Consider the following 21422-nt stretch of genomic DNA (forward strand, 5'->3'; position numbering starts at 1 on the left):
ATAATTTTTGCTATTGATAAATCGTTAAAATGTGCCTCAAGTCTTTCAGAAAATTGTCATGATTTAGAATCGGTCCTCAATCAGAACATGAAGCGCAGCAAATCCCATGACAAGAGTAAGACGGACAGTGTTTTTCAATATGTGGACGAACGGATGGACGGGTTGGAAAGCTTGTGTAGGATACAGATAAGAAGTGTATGCGGGACTAATGTTTGGAATTGCCGAAAGTGGTCCGGTCCTATATTATAAATCACTGGGGAACATGTAGGGAATAGGGATTGCATTGATTTTGTCTGCCTCCCACTATACCTATAGCTATAGTCTACTCTACTGTCACATAAAACTATGTATGGCAGGCACAGTTTGACATATACGGTAATTATCTTCATTCCACTGTCAAATTCAAATATTGTGTTTGGTATGCACACGTGAGTGCGTGCGTGTGTGTGTGTGCGTGCGTGCGTGCGTGTGTGTGTGTATAAAAGCTGACAATGGATCTTACGTTCCCTCAGTAAACCATGAGTCTCTCTTCGACAGCAGTGGTGTTGCTGTTGCTCTGTGGAGCGCAGCATGGAGCAACGGTGGCAGCTACAACCTACGCACCTACAACCATGGCACCTACAACCAGACCTACAACCATGGCACCTACTACTACTGACAACCTCTCCGCGTCTCGTAAGTCTAATAAAATTATGATATTCTTTATTTTTCCGACCCCGTCCGTCTGGACCGATCGGTCAATGAAACTCAATACCTTTTCTCTGTATAAGTCATGCGATCATGAATTATCTTCTCCGTTCCGATTCTTCTTCCAAAAGTCTGCGGGATCCAGTGGGCCCCCGTTTCGCACAGAATTGCAACGTATACACATTCACCTGTTGTTGTTTTGTTTTATATAGTTTGCGGACTGGCTCCGATGAACAGCCACGGCAAGGATGACAGAATCGTCGGTCACGACGCCGCCCCCGGCAGCTGGCCTTGGCAGGTGAGCATACACCACCGTGCTTTGGGCCATTTCTGTGGAGGCTCCCTCATCAACAGAGAATGGGTGCTGTCCGCCGCCCACTGCGTTGCAAGGTGAGAAATGAATGTATTTCCATATATCACCATATCGGTGTTCCGATATATATATGAACATCTACATCTATATATTAAAATATAAGTCGTGTGTGTGTGTGCGTGTGTCTTATGCATGCCCGCACACCTCAGGTTGGACTGAGCTTACAATTTGCATATAGTGCTGTTATGATCTGGTGAAGGTAATAATGGGCAAGTGAATGCTCAGTTCATGCCTCGCTATAAAAGCCGCACACACTCCTAAGAAAGACCATAGAGAGTGTGTGTGTGTGCGTGCGTGTTCATACATAACGCTTCTCAGCATTTCATGTTTTTCCTACCCCACTCCATTAGCTCCATTCACCGTAATCATGGCGACGTAATCATTTTCTTGGGTCGCCACACCCAAGGATCGACGAATCCCCACGAGGTGAGCAGGACGGTCGCAGGGTGGACCGTCCATCATGACTACCACACCCACAAGACGCATGACGTGAATGAAGAATACAACGACGTCGTTCTGCTGCAGCTCTCCAGCCCCGTCACCTTCACTCCTTACATCCGCCCCGTCTGTCTGGCAGCGTCGGACAGCACCTTCCACAGTGGAACCCCGAGCTGGGTGGCCGGCTGGGGGTGGACGCGCCATCACGACGGTGCCGTCGGTGAGTCTAATTATTTTGGAACTGTGAGCTTTGTCACTGACTAGGGGGGGAATTAAAAGACTTCAGTGCACTGTGCCAGTGATTTCTCCAGTTTAATCCTGAGTTTAAGTTTTGTAGTGTTCAAGATCTGATTTTAGGCATGTTTAAGCCTCCAGGAAAATCCGTGTTGAGGTTCTTAATCCACTGTTTTTCATTAAAACGTCTTTGTCCTACTGTCCAGTTAGGATTGTGTTGAAGTCCAGCGCATTTTAGAGCTTCAATGCCGTGAGCCATGAAATGTTGCACCAATCTTGTGGTTGTCTTTTTGGCATTGTTAATATTGTATCTGTGTCGTCCCAGCCTAGTACCTATTGTTTTACCTGTCTCTCCGACATATTGTAAACCACATTTTTCACATGTGATTAAATAAATGCAGTTGCTGCTGGTTCTGGCTGTTATTTGTTGTTTAATCTCTAAGACGCGTTTTGTGGTTCTATTTTTAACTAATTGTTTGGGTTTGAAGTATTCTGGTCCCTGGCGTGCTGGTGTGTTGATTTCTTTTAGCTTGCTGTGTACTAGATAATCTTTAAGGTTTTTATTTTTTCTGTAGGCCGATATAATTTTATAATCTTTTAGAAGATCGTCCGTTCGGTTCTCAAAATTCCTTTTTATTCTGTTGTTGGCTAGTGTGCTCTGTGTTGAATAACTGGTTATCAGGGCCAATTTGGGGCCTGTATCCCGCACTCTTATTTCTAAGAAGGTATTTTGGGCTTTCCGGAGGAAGGTCCTAGTGTATCCTCTTAGTCTGAGAGCATTAAATAGAGTTTTACAAGCTATTTTGAAATCACTTCTTTGCGTGCAAATCCTATGGAATCTTAGTAGTTGTGATTTGACTATTCCTGTGTAGGAGTGTGTCGGGTGGAATGACGTTTTGTGTAATAGGGCGTGAGTGTCTGTTTCTTTAAAGAATACTTTTAAGTCTAGTTTCCCATTTGTATTAAAGTTTGGGCCCTTGAAGATTGTTACATCAAGAAAGTCAATCCTTTCTGTGTGTGTCACATATTTTATCGTTATGGATCTATGATGGCTATTTAAAACATCAATAAATTCCTGGAATTCTTCTTGGCTATGTTCCCATATTCCAAATATATCATCTAGAAATCTATAGTAATGTGTCGGTTTAAGTCTGCATTTTTCTAGTGCTGTCTGTTCCCATATGCTCATGTAAATGTTTGCATAAGATGGTGCAAATCTTTTTCCCATGGCCTGGCCGTGCCTTTGATTTGTAAATAGAATTTGTTGTTAAAGGAAAAATCATTCTGGGGGGGGGGGGGGACACGCAAAACGGACCCAAAATTCGCCTGCACATGCGCTGTATTGCCCCTGCAGAGTCACGCAAAAAATGACTCCTCTTTTAATGTCTTCCATTAGTTCCCCTGCCCTCTCCACAGATCCTTCAGGAAGCCGACGTGGCAGTCGTGGGAAACAACAGGTGTAACTGCTCCTATCATGACATCACAGACCACATGTTGTGCGCTGGTCTCAAAAGAAAGGGCTTCTGCATGGTGAGAGATTGTATTGTTTTCTCTGTCCACATCCATCAATCATTCTCTCTCTCTCTCTCTCTCTCTCTCTCTCTCTCTCTCTCTCTCTCTCTCTCTCTCTCTCTCTCTCAATAAAGTGAGAGAAAGAGAACGATAAAATGCCATCACAAATCTCTCCTATATATCCAACAGTTTGACTCCGGTGGGGCATTGGTGAGCCAAATGCACTTGCACCACGACCACGCCACCCACTGGGTCCAGTCTGGGGTCGTGAGCTTCGGCCCCGACTGCCCCCGGCCCAACTCCCCGGGAGTCTATGCTCGCGTGTCTCGCTTCCAGGAATGGATCAACCTCCACGTCGCCGGCGACGACCCGCCGGGCTTCGTCACGTTCACCTCCCCCGGCCACGGCCACGACACCGATGAGGGCTATCGTTGTCCTCCACCGCCGCCACCCAAACCATGCGAGAGTCTATTTTGTAGTGGCTCGAAAACCATCCGTCTCTCCTACTTCACTTATGTCTTGACCCTCGCGCTGATTCTCTACAGCATGGCTGGTTTTGCATAAAGGGGCTTTTCAAGTCGTGTTGCCCCGCATGGGAAACATCTCTTTACATTGCTTTTGTTGTTGTTGTTGTTGTTGTTGTTGTTGTTGTTTTGGTTTTTTTGCATGGCACCAGGCCTATACACGTCATCAATGATGAGCTAAGATGCTAAGAGCTTTGTGTGCTGCTTAACCCATTCTGACCTGAGATCAGATTTATACGAGGTTTCCACTGGACACACACTGGTCTGATTAACCCCATTCTGACCTGAGATCAGATTCTAAAAAATGTCAGTCGTTCTTCGATTTTTCAAAAATAGCAAGACCTACAAGCTCGTATAGCGTGCCACTCGGTGGCTGCGCTATGAGCTTGTAGATCTGCTATTTTTCAATAGCTAAAACATAACATGACGCTAACACCCAAATGGGTTCCCGTTCAGAATGGGTTAATGTTGCTGAGCTGTCATTAGCGTATACCCCTGCAAAGGACTTTAATTAATTAACATGTTTTATTGAAAGTCAGAAGCGCCCAGAGAACGTGTTCTACGTGGGTTTTTCAGAATCGGCTCGCTATTATCCCATTTCTAGCACCGTTGCTAGACCGTTGCTTGCTTTTGATCGCTGATTTCTGGATATCACCGCCCGTCCACCGCCATTATAAGCACACACAGTCTTTAAAACCTGTTTTCTCCGAATGTATAGGCCCTTGGGACCTTACAATTAGCTTTAGAAACGGGTAGATTCATTGGTTCTCCTGAGGAGGACAGAGTCTGTCTAGTGTGTGATTTAAAATAAATTGAAAATGAAATTCATTTTTTGTTTTACTGCCCATTATATGAAGAATTAAGACATATATTATTTTGTAAAATGACAACCATCTGTGCTGACATTTTCTGGTTGGAGGACTATGAAAAACTGGAATTTTGTTTTAGGAAAGGTATTTTTGCTTTGGCAGACTTTTTATGCAGGGCGTGGGAAATAAGGCAGAATGTTTTGATTGTGTAAAAAAAAAGAAAAAATGGAATATCAACAAAACAAATCTGTTTATTGTACACAATGCAATATTGAAGCAATGTTATGGTGTGTCCTGTAAGTCCATGTGGGCTGGGCGCCTTTGGTGCATGACACAAAAATAAAGAAATCTATCTATCTATCTATAGGCTGTTTGAGCACAGCGGGGATGTATAGCATTGCTATTGACGCTTCTGGAGAGGAATTCAGATTCTTATGTTTTTGATTTGTGGGGACGGGAAACGTTATTTCAAAATAGAGCGATGTTTACGGTGGCGGTATATACGGACAGAGCCCGAGGTTTTGGTGGCGGATTGTGAGTTTTTAACTGAGGGCTCGAGTGCGTATAACAGCATCAGCTGTGTGTAGTTTGATGTGATTGGTCTGCTTTCATATAGGGCAGGGGTATTCAACTAGATTAGGTTCGGGGGCCACAACTGTAGAATGATTGTATGTGTGTGTGTGTGTGTGTGTGTGGGGGGGGGATACAGGTATATGCTACCTTAGAATAGATGTTGACCTATTTGACGGTGCATAAACATTATTGCCTTGACATTAGCGGCCGTTAACGAGCACCAGCTCGACGGACACACACACGCACGCACACACACACACACACACACACACACACACACACACACACACACACACACACACAAACAGCTTGAAATGTTTAGATATGTCTTGCCTGCATCTTACTATCCACTTTTGTATTAACTCATTCTAGAACAAATCTATGTTGGCCTGTGCTGAACCATTGCTACTGCCATTTAGCTCTGTATGTACCCAAACATTTGCAATCTTAAAGCAAGTAAAATAATATATTTCAACAAAATGTTTTTTTGTTTCACTATTATTAATGTTATTTATGGTTAAATTGTCATGTTTAAAATGCCTTAAAAGGGTGAAGTGACACGTTCTGTTCAATAAAATCAAAGTTAATTTAACTCTGAGAGCGTATACAGATACAGACCTAAAGGGTCCATTTTGGTTCCTAATTATCATTAATTTAACTGGGGACCCCCTGGAACTCTCTAAAGGACCCCTAGGGGTCCCCAGACGCCACTTTGAGAACCACTGGTTCAATGTATAAGTATAACGTTTTGTAATAATAATCCAAATCTACAAAGTAACTTGTAGGCTAACTAACGTTTTCAAATAATTGGAATAAAAGTAGGCAAGTATAGCCTACAATATTCTTCCTCTGAGATGTAGTGCAGTAGAAATAAAAGTACTGAAATTTGGAAAGTAAAAATACCTCAAAATTAGACTTAAGTATAGAGTACTTGAGTACATTTACTTTGTTACTTTCACCACTGGAGTGGATGCATACAGAGGATGTAGAGACTACTTCCATGTTAGAGCCCGTTTTAATTGGTTGAATGTTTGAATGATGCGAGGGTCAAAACATAGCGAGTTTATATGAGTGAACTTATTTTGGGGCCAATAAGTATTTCATAGAAACCCTTCCTGTTGGCAATTCGCCATAGTCCACGATAATAATAATCTAGAAATGAGAACAAGCTGAGACTGATTATGTTGGGTTTTATTTATTTTTACAATATCAACCATAGCCTATACATTGTGTTCTCCAAAATGGTTATATTAACTATTAATATATCTTCCATGAGGGGGAATCGAACGCCAGTCTCCATATCCTCTACAAAGAAAAGTGAAAAATTCTGATTGGGTGAAAAGGATGGCATAGCTGCCTGGCAACAAAGACAAGGCTTTGTTTCATTGGCTGTCTGTGCCAACTATATCCACGGCCGGCCCTCTGTTTATAATGTAATCAATCAATCAATGTTAATTTAACTCTGAGAGTGTACGAATGGAACCAAATGGTTTAATTTATTTGGTTCTCTGTTTCATTTCAAGGACCCCCAGTTTGACATGCATTAGTCTGCGGACCCCCATTTAATGGCATTTCTATCTCTGGGACCCCCAATTTATAATGTAAAATCAATGTTAATTTAACTCATGAGAAAATGGTTGGTTCCAGACCATTTGTACACTCTCTGAGTTACAGACCCACAAGGGTCCATTTGGTTCCAAACTATCAATTAGCTGTAGCCTGACACTGGCACCCAGTCTTTTTTAGCATTATTAATTATTTTTACCCAAGCAAAATTAAAATAGATGGACTTTTATGTATATGGGATATGGGCTATATGTTTATATCATGTATCCATAGCTTTTATTTTATGTATTTTAATGTAATTCAATATAAAAAGCCACTAGCCATCTAATTTCTAGGCTACTCACAGGAGTGTGCGTGCGTGACGTGTGTGTGTGTGTGTGTGTGTGTGTGTGTGTGTGTGTGTGTGTGTGTGGTGCAGACTGCAGATGATCAGTCTTGATTGAAACACAAAGTGTGGGTCCTGGGATCAATTCACTCAGAGTGTAGAGACACACTTTGATCTCGCCGCAAAGCGGGTGCCTAACTTTGCTCCAATGGCTGGAACTATCCCATTGAGATAGAATGAGCACTTCCGCATTCCATTGTTACAATGAGGGTCAACGCTAGTGTCGCCACTCTCTATATAGATTAGGCTACTAGTCTGAATTCACTCTGCGTCTACTATGCAGGTTGAGCAGTTTGGACTGAAGTGAAACGCCACAGGAGGTAAAAAAAAAAGAGGTGATTTATTTTACATCAATATGACATGTTTTGTTTCAGACACAAATCTTTAACAGTAAACACTAGTAAACTTTGTATACACCAATAGTCTATATCTATGGAAGTGAAAGTCATAGCTTAGCCTACTGGATAAAACACATGGTAGTCTTGATCCAAGGTTGGAGGAACAAACAGACATCTGTTTCAAATAGATATGTTGTCCTAAAGTTTAAAGTTTAACCTTAAACCACACTGGGTTTGTAGTTGTATCCTTAATTAAAGCACCCGCTATACATTCATGTGTGTATACTGTGTAGTGTGTTAAACCCTGGATGGAGATGTTTTGTTTGTAGTAGGCCTATACAGCTCGTAAATCTCCATAAATGAACACGATAACGACACAAAGTGTTTAATCCTAAAGCCACGGATGTTAGCCGTCCACACGGGTCGGTCATGTGTTCTGTTACTTAAAGTTTAATTAATATTAAAGTGTTTTAAACTTTAAACGCCGCTCCGAAGCATTCAGTATCCACGTTCAATTCAATTCTAGTTACTCTTTACGTGCTTTAAGTAGATGTAGTAGTATTTAATGTCCTAGAAATGTATTGTTTTTAAGTAAACGGAATTTATTATAAAGTATTTTTGCAGGGGTCCAGTTAACGCACACAAACCGCAACTTTAAACCAGGAAAGCATTTTAGATTAGGTTTTAGAGTGGTTAGATTATTTTTAGTTCATACAATTATTGTAATTGCGGGCTTTAGACCGGCTGTGACATGAGCATTAGGTACAAATAGCTCAGGTGTGAGTGCAGCTGTTTTGGTTTGACACTTAAACATAAATCGAATTGTTTTTCTTGTGTTTTGCAGGTTTATGTTGAACACAAGTATAAGCCACTTGTAAGTAAGTACATTTTATTTATATAGCACACTAAGCACAGTGCCAGACTCCACACCATATGGTAAATAATAGTGTTTTAATTAGAATTACAACATTCTGTTTGTTTTTAACCAGAAATTCAACACAAATACTTAAAGGATTCGTTTTAAGACAACTGAAATACAACCAACAATAATTGTTTGTTAGTTCCGTGTTTAAAGGGATAGTTCAGATTTTTTTAAGTTAAGCTGTATGAAATACTTACCATTAATATAGTGGTTGCAACACTAAAATATTAGATTATCACACGGAACTATGTTTTTTGTGTCCATATCACTACGCCCCAAAAGATAGTTCCATGTGATAGAGGGGTCAAAGTTGAACGGAAGTTGTGCTAATATTACATTTTTAGAAATAGGTCAACAATACAAATTACGTTAGTTTTGTGAATTAATTTACTTTTACTGCGTCGCCCCAGTGCCCCCCACAAAATGACCGGAACCCATTTAGGCCTGAGGTCGAAATTAAAAGAAATCTTGTAAATTCTGACAGTTTTCTGACATGTTTCTGTATTATAAAAATAGCAGATCTACAAGCTCATAGCACGGTGGCGCGCTATGAGCTTGTAGATCTGCTAATGAATCTTGGTTTACATAGAAGTCAGTCAACTGGGCTTGTTTTGAGAAGCACCAGAGGGGGGTAAAGCTGTCCCTGGAGCCGTGCCTGGTGCATATATAGATAGCCAGCAACCTCCCTTTACTAGCTAGAGAGAATCTTTCAAACTTATTTCTTATTTTAAACTAGTGGATTTACTAGTACTAGTGCACTTAAGAGAGAGGGGAGAGGTGGTGGAGTTAGCTGCTTTATGTCAGACCGTTTGAGCGGGGTAGAGGTGGTGGAGTTAGCTGCTTTATGTCAGACAGTTTGAGAGGGGGAGAGGTGGTGGAGTTAGCTGCTTTATGCCAGACAGTTTGAGAGGGGGAGAGTTGGTGGAGTTAGCTGTTTTATGCCAGACAGTTTGAGAGGGGGAGAGTTGGTGGAGTTAGCTGCTTTAGCACAGTTTGAGGGTCAAATGGAGTTAAGAGGTTTTGTCCGAAGTGCTTTCTACTACTTTCCATAGGCTTAATATATTTTTTAACCAACACACAGACGTAAAGGGTGTTCAATAGCTCTGATTCATGCAAACAAAAACACTTCATCACTGTCTCCTAGATGTATTGTTAGGGTTAAAACAATCACTAAAACACTATAAACAACTGTACCTTTTTAATACATTATGGGGTCAACAAACACTCGTCTATTTAATGTAACGTTACCACAAACAGTGTTACATATAATGTACTGGTACAATAACGGTGTTAATGGTACAGTAACAGTGTTAATGGTACAGTAACAGAGTTAATGTCATGGTAAAGTAACAGTGTTAATGGTACAGTAAGTGTTAATGTAATGTAGTAACAGAGTTAGCATAGAGCAGAAAACCACTGAACACATTGTGGTTGTCAGAGCTATCATAGAGCGTCTGCCCCTGAGGTATAACCATGTAAACTCTGTCTCCCGGATACAGCTCTAGGATCAGTCCATTAGACACATATTCAAAATTACGACCACTATTGTATCCATCGGTACACATGAGTTGAACGGCATTTATATACATCTTGATCCCCACATGCTCTGAATACGTGCTATATCCAGCTGCAGTGAACCTGAACTGATAAACCCCTTTCACACCCGGTGTAAAGATACCTGAGAGAGAGTGAGTAAACACACACACACACACACACACACACACACACACACACACACACACACACACACACACACACACACACACACACACACACACACACACACACAGAGAGAGAGATTAAAACGGTGTGAATGAACCATCCCGCCATATTGTATAATTAGACTGTTAGAAATAGCAGATCTACAAGCTCACAACAACATGTCCCGCCGTGAGCTTGTAGATCTGCTATTTTCAAAACGTCTAACTAATAATTCTAGAGATTGGTAATAATAATAATAATAATAATTCTAGAGATTGATCATCATCATCATAATGAATCATAACCAACCTGTAGATCATAATGAATCATAACCAACCTGTAGATCATAATGAATCATAACCAACCTGTAGATCATAATGATTCATAACCAACCTGTAGATCATAATGATTCATAACCAACCTGTAGATCATAATCAATCATAACCAACCTGTAGATCATAATGAATCATATCCAACCTGTAGATCATAATGAATCATAACCAACCTGTAGATCATAATGAATCATAACCAACCTGTAGATCATAATGAATCATAACCAACCTGTAGATCATAATGAATCATAACCAACCTGTAGACCATAATGAATCATAACCAACCTGTAGATCATAATGAATCATAACCAACCTGTGTGTTCATTGTAGCCGTTGCCCAGGTTGATGAAGACCTTCTGGTAGATCAGAATGGTGTCATCCATATACGGTCCAACAAATCCAGAATCAGTCAACCCAACAGAGAACGCCACCTTCGGTGGGTCTGTCGACACATTACAAACATCACTATTAATAAAAGCATAGATTATAGGTTTACTATTATTACTATTATTTAAATAATTGCACCAATCAAATGTATTAATGTATTGTCTTGCAGTACATTCTATTATCTATATTATTTTACAGTACATTCTAGTAAATCGTATTCTACACTACAGTAGGTTACTACTATAGTACATTCTAGTATCTATAGTAGTATTCTACAGTACTTCAGAGTACATTCTAGTATCTATAGTAGTATTCTACAGTACTTCAGAGTACATTATAGTATCTATAGTAGTATTTTACAGTACTTCAGAGTACATTCTAGTATCTATAGTAGTATTTTACAGTACTTCAGAGTACATTCTAGTATCTATAGTAGTATTTTACAGTACTTCAGAGTACATTCTAGTATATAGTATTCTACACTCTACAGTAGGCTATACTTAAGAGTACATTTGAGGTGCATTTCTCCAACCAACATTTGGTTGGAGAAATCCTCCACCGTAGTCTGAAAACCCACCTCTTCAGACTCCATCTTAGCCCGTAGCACTTGCCTTAGCCTCTACGACCATACAGATGGATGGCGCAAAGGCTCAACTTATGTAACTTGGATAGCATTTTATGTATACATAGCACTATATGTATACTAGTGCATGGTTTCATTATATAGATATGCCGTTAACAGGTCATGTCACCCCAATTCCAACTCGCCCCAGCTTTTTTCCGCCGACAGCTCGGTGCGGCAGTTCTTGTATTTTTTTATTTTATTTTACTGAGAATAAGGTTAGAAATAAGTTTAGGGTTAGGCATAGTTTTACTGGGGTTAAGTTTAGGAATAGGGTTAGGTTTAGGTATAGTTTTACTGGGGTTAAGTTTAGGAATAGGGTTAGGTTTAGGCATCGTTTTACTGGGGTTAAGTTTAGGAATAGGGTTAGGTTTAGGCATAGTTTTACTGGGGTTAAGTTTAGGAATAGGGTTAGGTTTAGGCATAGTTTTACTGGGGTTAAGTTTAGGAATAGGGTTAGGTTTAGGCATAGTTTTACTGGGGTTAAGTTTAGGAATAGGGTTAGGTTTAGGCGTAGTTTTACTGGGGTTAAGTTTAGGAATAGGGTTAGGTTTAGGTATAGTTTTACTGGGGTTAAGTTTAGGAATAGGGTTAGGTTTAGGCATAGTTTTACTGGGGTTAAGTTTAGGAATAGGGTTAGGTTTAGGCATAGTTTTACTGGGGTTAAGTTTAGGAATAGGGTTAGGTTTAGGCATAGTTTTACTGGGGTTAAGTTTAGGAATAGGGTTAGGTTTAGGCGTAGTTTTACTGGGGTTAAGTTTAGGAATAGGGTTAGGTTTAGGCATCGTTTTACTGGGGTTAAGTTTAGGAATAGGGTTAGGTTTAGGCATAGTTTTACTGGGGTTAAGTTTAGGAATAGGGTTAGGTTTAGGCATCGTTTTACTGGGGTTAAGTTTAGGAATAGGGTTAGGTTTAGGCATCGTTTTACTGAGGTTAGGAATAAGGTTAGGTTTAAGCATAATTTACTTGGATTACTTTAGGGAAACTATGACAGAAAAAGACTCGCTCACCGTATAAAAGATGAGTAAAACTACTTAGACTTAAGCAAATATATATATTTTTTGTCATGCTCATAAAGTGCTCTGTGCTCAAAGTGCAATTAAAAAGCAAGCGTTTGGGTCCTAAGACCTTCGTCAGTGCTATATGACGAGTGCACGCTTAAGATTACTTTAGGAATACCAGGCCGCGCTGTTCCCCCGGCTGTACGCCCGGGGCGAGTTGGTAAAGGGGCGAGCAGTCTCGTATTCAATATTCCACTGTTCGGTTCTTAGCTTACTTATTTCCTTGTCCTAGATGACTATTTCTATATAATATATATATATATCAAAAAAGAGAGAAAAACCTTCCAAGGAAGGGACTGCACACTCCAGGGAACAGAGACGGACAACTTACTGCATCAAACTTATTTATTAGCACGACGCGTTTCGCCATGAGCTTCGGCACCTGACGAAGCTAAGTTGTCCGTCTCTGTTCCCTGGAGTGTGCAGTCCCATCCTTGGAAGGTTTTTCTCTCTTTTTTGATGTCTATGCCTGCTAACTAGACTTGCACCTCCTACGGGTCTTTTTGGATGTGCAGGAGTCCCTTTTTTGTCATATATATAAGAACAACACATGATAATACATCAAATATTATTTGATGTATTATCATGTGTTGTTCTTGTTTAATGTAAATCACTCTGGATTAAGAGTGTCTACATTGTACATTGTGTAGTGGCCACCTATTACTCGGATCATTATAGCATAATGTTTAATAAATCTACTCACTCCTCAGATCCTGTACTTGGTTGTCAGTAGCAGTCAGGTTTGTTTGCAGTGGTGGAAAATAACGAAGTACAATTACTTCGTTACTGTACTTAAGTACACGTTTTGAGAATTTGTACTTTTATTTACTATTTTTATTTTTCTGTACTTTTTACTTTTACTTCGTTACATTTACAAGTAAAAAATCTTACTTTTAATCCGCTACATTAAAATTGGACACCTTTCGTTACTCGTTACACAGCCCCACGAAATATGCGGGGCTCGCTTGATTCCACAATCTCCGGATTTTCCGCATAAAGTTTATAAAGTCATCGCCTCACTCAATCGTTCACATTCACACAGAAGCCTGGTGGTGCGGTGCGGTGAAAAAGCTGGACATGAAGCGCCCGTCTCTCTCTCTCTCTCTCTCTTTCTCTCTCTCTGTCTCTCTCTGGTGCGGTGAATAAATAACAGCGAGCCGCGCTGTGTGTGTGTGTGTGTGTGTGTGTGTGACGTGCGCTGCATCTGCTGGTTATTGCAGTTCACATACACACAGCTTAACGTCAGGAACGTTACACGACTCACCCATCCAGGTGATTGCAATAATAATCACTGACACTGTAGGCCTAGTCTTACCGTGCATTGCATGTAAACGTCTGTCGAACGGGATGGTCGTTAAAGTTGATATCGGTTTCAACTTTATCCCCCAAAAATGTAATCCACATTTGTGCATAGGCCTATAGCCTACTGTAGGCTTTTTTTACTCTATTTAGAAGACATTTTCAAGCTCTTGCTACTGAAATGATCAATTATTTTTATGGAGAAATCATTTACATACATCTCAATGGGAGACAGTTTGCCCTGCAAAGTGGAGTGGGTGGGGCTTAATTAGTGAAGGGCTAATTATAATGCGTGAATTCACTCAATTATAATGTCTGTTTTGCAAATTGCATTGGCTCTCCCCATTCTCCCCTAAATTACTGTGGACCCCAATCTGAAATATATTTTTGTGTGAGCTTGCTTGCACCCTGAGTTGTTTGTAATGTTTGTAATTTTTGTAAACACAAACATTGTCCTTGATAATGAGTGGCCAGTTTCTAGTGTTTATCCCAACACAAACATTAAATGCCATTGATAATGAATGGCCAGTTTCTAGTGTTTATCCCAACACAAACATTAAATGCCATTGATAATGAATGGCCAGTTTCGAGACGAGTGTTGAAATAAAGCCACTTTTGGACTTCATTTCTTTGTAGGCATTTTGAAAAGCATGTTGCACTTTTTACTTGTACTTTGTAATTTTTACTTTTATACATTTTTACACTGGGTACTTTTTGTACTTAAGTAAATTTAATTTGAGGTACTTTTATACTTTTACTTAAGTAACTTTCTTAATGGGTACTTTGTACTTTTACTTAAGTCATTTTCAAGTAGAGAATCAGTACTTCTACTTAAGTAAAATATTTTTGTACTTTTTCCACCACTGTTTGTTTGTACGGTGGACAGCTGAGCAGCATGAACTGAAATCAACAACAAGATTACCATTAAATCTATGCAATCATTTATAATAGAGGTATGTCGGACCAACGAATGCCCCTCCTGAACATCATCAGGTTCACCTTCACTTTGTTTCTCCAAGTCTTCAACCTGGACCTCTGTAGCCTCCAGTCTGCTCTTGTGGTCTTCAACGTAGACCTCTGTAGCCTCCAGTCTGGTCTGGTGCCCTTCAACGTAGACCTCTGTAGCCTCCAGTCTGGTCTCTGTAGCCTCCAGTCTGCTCTGGTGGTCTTCAACGTAGACCTCTGTAGCCTCCAGTCTGGTCTGGTGCCCTTCAACGTAGACCTCTGTAGCCTCCAGTCTGGTCACACACACACACACACACACACACACACACACACACACACACACACACACACACACACACACACACACACACACACACACACATACGTACAGTCACAGCATGTATGCACGCACGCACGACGGCCCCCATGACGATTATAAAAACATTTGGTGACATTTCGTCTCTGAAAGGCAGAGCCTCCTCCGGTGTCACAGGGAGACACGTCACGCAGCTAAACTATACATCTCCTTACAACCGTAGCCTACTCTACCGGATTTGTAATGAGAGTGTGTTTGTAAAGAAGGGTATGCTGCACATCACAGTTTCAGAATACGGCGCTGGACACAAAACATGACTGAATGAAGAAAAAGCGGAATGTCCGCAACACGATATAGTTCAGCTCCCGTCTTTTCTTTTTTTTTCCAACCTAAATACAACAACTTTTCGCCCCTCCGGGCTTCCTCAAGTTCTTGAGAAAGCCCGTTATATATATATATATATATAGGTTTAAATATAAAATACGGGGAGCAGAATTATATCGCGTGTGCGGATCGACATTCCACTCTTTTATGACAAAATATAATAATCGGCTGTTTTTTTCAGATTAATTATTTTTGGCACCGATACCGATATTAATTAGGCTAATTAAAATTATCGAAGCTACCACACATTCTGCCCAGGCAGTTTCAACAGCGACCAACAGTGATCCCACCCAGCCAACAACAACCACACCCGAGGCACATGCCATCCTCTCCCCCAGAAATAAGGCAGACAAACCACAGCTGTAATATAATATAATATAATGAATCTGCTTCACTAATAGGAAGAATAAGAATGCACTGCTCACACATATCAATCGGATCCAAGACAACTCCCTTGGGAAACGGTGTGACAGCTGCTGAAAGTTGCCGTACCATTATAACAACCATTATGCACACAGGCAAAATGTACACCATTTCACCCTGCTTTAAGTAACATGTTAAACTAGGGGGTTTACATGTTAAACTAGAGGGGGTTTACATGTTAAACGCAAGTTACGTATGTAACTATGGTTCTATGAATCCTGGATGAGGCAGTGCTTAACACTGGATGATATCCGTCTCACGTACGTGCAGGTCGAGTAAATAATAACAACAAAGTCACGAATGTGACATGATGACGGTGGGCGTGGAGCGCAGTAGTCAGCGTACATAAGCCACACCCGTCAAACATGACTTCCCTGCGGAATCTTCTCGCGAGATTCCGAGTGACAGAGAACTCTGGCAGTCATCCAGGATTCATAGAACCATAGTTACATACGTAACTTGCGTTCTATTTCATCCTTACTGACTGCCAGAGGCAGTGCTTAACACTGGATGACTAGTACCAACAAAGTCACGAGGAATCCTTACCTTGCCGGGAACGGCTTAAGGGACCCCCAAAACAGCAGTCGCAACTGCGTTAGTTGCGGCTACATTAACCCTATAGAACCGGGCAAAAGTACACGGTGCGGCCCATGTGGCCGCAGCACAAATCTCACTCAGAGGAACCCCTCGTAGTGCTGCCCAGGAGGTGGAAACACTTCTGGTGGAGTGGCCTCTGACATTGTGAGGCAGTGGCAGGCCTCTTGACCTGTATGCCTCCTCAATCACCATGACAACCCATTTTGACAGCCTCTGCTTGGACAGGGTCTGTCCCTTCCTGTGCCCGCCATAGCAGACGAACAGGCTATCAGAGCGACGGAACCCAGCAGTCGCCTGTATATAGTACCTCAAAGCCCTTACTGGGCAGAGCAGCAGTGCTGACGCAGCATCACCCTGCAGCTGTGAGGGGTCATAAGCTGCCAGTCTAATAACCTGGTTGGCGTGGTCTGAAGCCAATCTCTTTGGCAAGAATGAGGGGTTAGGCCAAAGTGCCACCCCTGTGCCGTCTGAGTTCCAGCGTATACACGCATCACTCACCGATAAGGCGTGAAGCTCGCTCACACGCTTCGCTGATGCCATTGCCAGAAGGAAGGCCAGCTTGACTGAAGCCCACTTCAGCCCCGATTGCTCTAGGGGCTCGAATGGGTTTAGCCGGAGAGCTTCCAGAACCAGAGTTAAGTCCCATGAGGGATGTTTCACAGCCCGTGGGGGGTTCTGCCGCCGGGCTCCCCTCAGAAACCGGGTCACCAGAGTGTGAGACCCGACAGTCCTGTTATCCACCATGCTATGCCTGGTTGAGATTGCAGCCACATAGACCCTGAGTGTTGAAGCAGCCAGCTTCTTCTCCAGTAGTGATTGCAAGAAACGCAGTACTATTGGCACAGAGCAGCGCTCAGGGACCTCTCGGTTAGCCTCGCACCATTGCGAGAATATTTTCCACCTGTTAGCATAGAGTGCCCTGGTGGAAGGTGCTCTTGCATCCAGGAGAGTCTGGATCACAGCCTGGTCACACTGACTCAGGAGCGGTTCCGGCCCCTCAGGGGCCATACACACAGCTGCAGGCGTTCCGGGCCCGGATGCCAAATGCGGCCGTCCAACTGAGACAGGAGATCCTTCCTGTCGGGGAGGTTCCATGGAGAGCTGCAGCAGAGACTGTGCAGCATTGAGAACCACGTCCTCCCTGGCCATTTCGGGGCAACCAGCAGAAGTCTGTGGTTGCCTTGCCGAAGTCTGTGTAGCGTTAACGCTATCAGTGGGAAAGGTGGGAATGCGTAGAGGAGGACATCTGGCCACGGGTGTGCCAGAGCATCCTGTCCTAACGGGCTCGATGTCTCCATCAGGGAGAACCAAAGAGGGCAATGTGTTGTGGACTCCGAGGCAAACAGGTCCACTTCCGCTGTGCCGTATCTGCGCCAGATCTCCTCTACTACCTCTGGGTGGAGTCTCCACTCCCCCGAGGGAGTCTTCTGACGGGACAGAAAATCTGCCACCACATTCTGTGGCCCTGGCAGAAACATAGCCCTCAGGCTTAAAAAGCGAGGGAAAGCCCACACGAGGAGTTGCCGTGCCACCCGTAGTGATAGGGTCGATCTCGTGCCCCCCTGGCGGTTTATGTGGTAGACAGCTGACTTGTTGTCGGACCGCACGAGCACATGCCTGCCCTTCAGCTGCAGAGCAAAGTGTTGAAGTGCTAGGAATATAGCACGAAGCTCGAGCACATTTATGTGCTGTGTCAAGTCTTGTCCGGTCCAGAGTCCCCTCACAGCTCTGTGTTGCCATACAGTACCCCATCCGGTGGACGAGGCATCCGTCACCACCACTTCGCGACGCGAGGGGGTGGAACCGAGGGAGACCCCTCTGGACAGAAACGTCCTGTCCCTCCAGGGCTGCAGTGTGAGAAGGCAGCTGCTGGACACCCTGACTCTCCTGGACATGTGGTATTTGGGGTCTAGATGTAGACCATTGACCCAGATCTGGAATGGCCGCAGCCGCAGGAGGCCCAGAGGCACTACTGCTGTCACTGATGTCAGCATTCCCAACAACCTGAGAAACAGGCTGAACCTCAGCTTCCTGTTCCTCCGAAAGTGGAGAAGAAGTTGAGAAATGGCTTCCCCTCGTTGAGGAGTGGGAAAGGTCAGCATTCGGCGGGAGTCTAGGACCAGGCCGATGAACACAACTGTCTGGCTGGGAGTGAGACAGCTCTTCTTGTGGTTGACAGTGAGGCCTAGCCGTGTCACATGGCCTATAAGGGCTGCTGTATCCTGCTCCACCTGTTCTCTGGTTGGAGCGCAAATCAGCCAGTCGTCCAAGTACGGGAGGATTTGCATGCCGCGGGCCTGCAGCGGGGCCAGTGCTGCCCGCATGCACCTCGTGAATATCCGAGGGGCCAGGGAAATCCCAAACGGGAGCACCCTGAACTGGTAGGCTCTGCCTTCGAATGCAAAGCGCAGATACTGCCTGTGGTGTAGGGCTATAGGGACGTGGAAGTATGCGTCCTTTAAGTCGATCGATGTGAACCAGGTGTGTGTTGTGACCGCCTGGAGCACATCCGCTGTCCTCAACATATGGAAGGGTAACACCTTCAGATAGGTGTTGAGCCTGCGCAAGTCCAGTATAGGACGAAAACCTCCATCTTTCTTTGTGACCAAAAAATACATGGAGTAAAACCCACCTTGCTGTGTCTGCAGATCGAGTTCTTCGATGGCATTCTTCTCCAGGAGGGTGGCCACCTCCTGCCTGAGCGCCTGGGATTTTGTGGGATCCTTCATGATGGTCATCTTGATCCCACTGTGAACGGGGGGCCGGCGGCGGAACTGGATGTTGTACCCTTGGGAGAGCGTGGCCACCACCCAAGGGTCTGAAGCGGAGCTTTCCCAGTAGCTGAGATGCTGCTGGGAGAAGCGCCCCACCGCCGGCCCCGGGCATTCATGGCCTACCCCTCTGGCCCCTCTGGTCTCTGGGGGGGCGAAACCCAGACCCCCGAGTCCTCTGAGGTGCCGTGCGAGAAGGCCCACGGCGACGTTGGTCGGTCTGTCCGTAGTTCGAGGCCCTTGGGTAGCTGTCCTGCTGCAATGGTGGCCGAGAGTGGCCGGTTCCATAACCTGGTGCAGACCGTTGCCTCGTTACCGGGGGAGGCCCCTTGATACTGGCAAACTGCTTCCTTCTGTCGTTAGCCTGGACGCTACGCTCCAAGGCTTGCTGTGCCGCAGTGCCAAACACCTCCCCCGGGATTACAGGGAGTTTACGGAGGACTGTCCGGCATTGCTCAGGTAGTGGGGATTGGGCCAACCACACCTGTCTGCGAGCTACAGTTAATGTTGACAATAGTCTGCCAAGCTCTGTTGTCATGTACGCCAATGACTCCAGAGAAGCGTCACTCAGGTTCTGGATGGAAGCATCCACACCTGGATTGACATCCGTGCCTGACGAAGCCTCTACACCTGAGGGGGCATCCGTGCCCAAGGATTGTAGAGAGTGGGACAGAGCCAGCATAATGTGGGACATTGAATTTCCAATGCGGCCTATCCGTGCCGCGATGTTATAGCTCTTGACCAGTAGGTCGTCTGTAGTGCGGCACTGGGGCCTGGGACAGCGGGACACCGGTCGCAAGGCCTCATCAGGTGAACAAACTAGGGAGGCAATTGATGGCTCCACGGATGGCGCTTTATCAAGCCCATACTTGGCGGCGTCTTGCATAGAGGCCAAGGCCCTATCATCAGAAACATGGTGGGTCTTGGTGTTGGGGTCTGACCAGCATTTGTGGAGCTCTTTGATGTATCCCTCGGAGACGGGGACACTGAAAGCAGCCTGAGGCTTAGACCGCCTGAAGAATTCACTTCTAGTTACTGCTGTAGCAGCAGCCTCATCCAGGCCCAGGCGCGCCAGCGCCATGCGGATCACAGGCTTAATAGAGGTCGGGTTAGAGCCGGAATCCCCTCTGACTTCACTGCTCGACCGTGACAAGCGGGTGTATAAAGTCCTGGTGGCCGTCTCTGCCTGGAGTGCCGGCCTGTAGGTCCCCGGCCTGGGGAACAGGCCCACCTGGCTGAAGGTTCAGGATCAGTTTCTTCATCTCAGCAAACTGGGATGCCAACGTGTCTACCTTAGCAGCCAGCGGGTCCGCCTTAGCTGAGGAGGCATCTTTTCTGGCCCTCTTATGCGGGGTCTTCCGAGCTGTAGAGGTCCTCTGCCGCTTTTCTGCGGGGGCACCAGGTGGGGGAATCACCTGGCTCTCTGGCTGCTGGGCATGCACCTCAGCAAGCCTGGCCAGCTTCAGGTCCCGAGGCATGTAGCTGCAGTTCATGCATTGGCTCTCAGTTAGCCCCTGCCTCAGGTGTGCTATACCCAGGCATTTGGGGCATTCATCATGGCCATCATCGTCCCCCAGTGGAGCCGTGCAAACAGCGCAAGGGTGTGCCATGGCTGGACAGGTAGAGCGAAGGCACTTGTACTGTGAATCGCTACTATGGTGGCTATGGAGCGGATACACTCCAAGACACAAGAAATACCCACAAGCGGAACCACTCTTTTGGGAATGTAACAATAAATATGAAATTATAAACAAGCTCTGTAACGAGCGCAAACGCTCAACAGGCTAAAAATAAACTTAGGTTGTTTACTGAACGAGCAAAACACCCGCCAGACAATTCAAACTAATCTACTATATAGATATAGTTATAAATAAGCACTGTAATGAGCGCAGACGCTCAACAGGGAAAAGATAAACTTAACAGTTTACTGAAAACAAGCAAAACATCATGCAATATATACAAGTTTTATGAATTAGCTCTGTAATGAGCGCAAACGCTCAACAAGCAACCAGTTAAATTGTTTGTTTATACTGGAACGAGTAAGCACTCGCCATATACTGGAACGAGTAAGCACTCGCCAGATAATGTAAACAGAAAATGAATAACGTTTAACAACTTAAACAAGGAAAAGAGACCGAAATCAGACTCTTCGTTTATATAAACTTATAGCGTCTCCAGCAGCATGCCTAGTGCAAACACAGGCTTAATTGCTGGGAGTACAAA

At 44.0% G+C, this 21422-nt stretch overlaps 1 protein-coding gene across 1 annotated transcript; it reads left to right on the forward strand.

The window, feature by feature from the left end:
- The first annotated feature begins 596 nt into the window (after positions 1-596).
- On the forward strand, positions 597-3858 carry LOC308327746 (chymotrypsin A-like). Its single transcript, XM_080781281.1, has 5 exons — positions 597-675; positions 900-1077; positions 1411-1718; positions 3129-3262; positions 3434-3858. The coding sequence occupies exons 1-5, from the start codon at positions 612-614 to the stop codon at positions 3806-3808; spliced, it is 1059 nt and encodes a 352-aa protein (XP_080637407.1). The 5' UTR covers positions 597-611; the 3' UTR covers positions 3809-3858.
- Positions 3859-21422: the final 17564 nt, after the last annotated feature.

Source organism: Protomyctophum bolini (assembly GCF_963924005.1).
Source record: "Protomyctophum bolini genome assembly, chromosome: 13".
Lineage (NCBI taxonomy): Eukaryota > Metazoa > Chordata > Actinopteri > Myctophiformes > Myctophidae > Protomyctophum > Protomyctophum bolini.

What these genes read in the sequence shown, in the direction of transcription:
- LOC308327746 (XM_080781281.1), top strand. Translation starts at nt 612, where the DNA reads ATGGCACCTACAACCAGACCTACAACCATGGCACCTACTACTACTGAC. An exon ending in GCCGCCCACTGCGTTGCAAG is followed by an intron (nt 1,078 to 1,410) that starts GTGAGAAATGAA and finishes CCACTCCATTAG; the next exon opens with CTCCATTCACCGTAATCATG. An exon ending in AAAGAAAGGGCTTCTGCATG is followed by an intron (nt 3,263 to 3,433) that starts GTGAGAGATTGT and finishes TATATCCAACAG; the next exon opens with TTTGACTCCGGTGGGGCATT.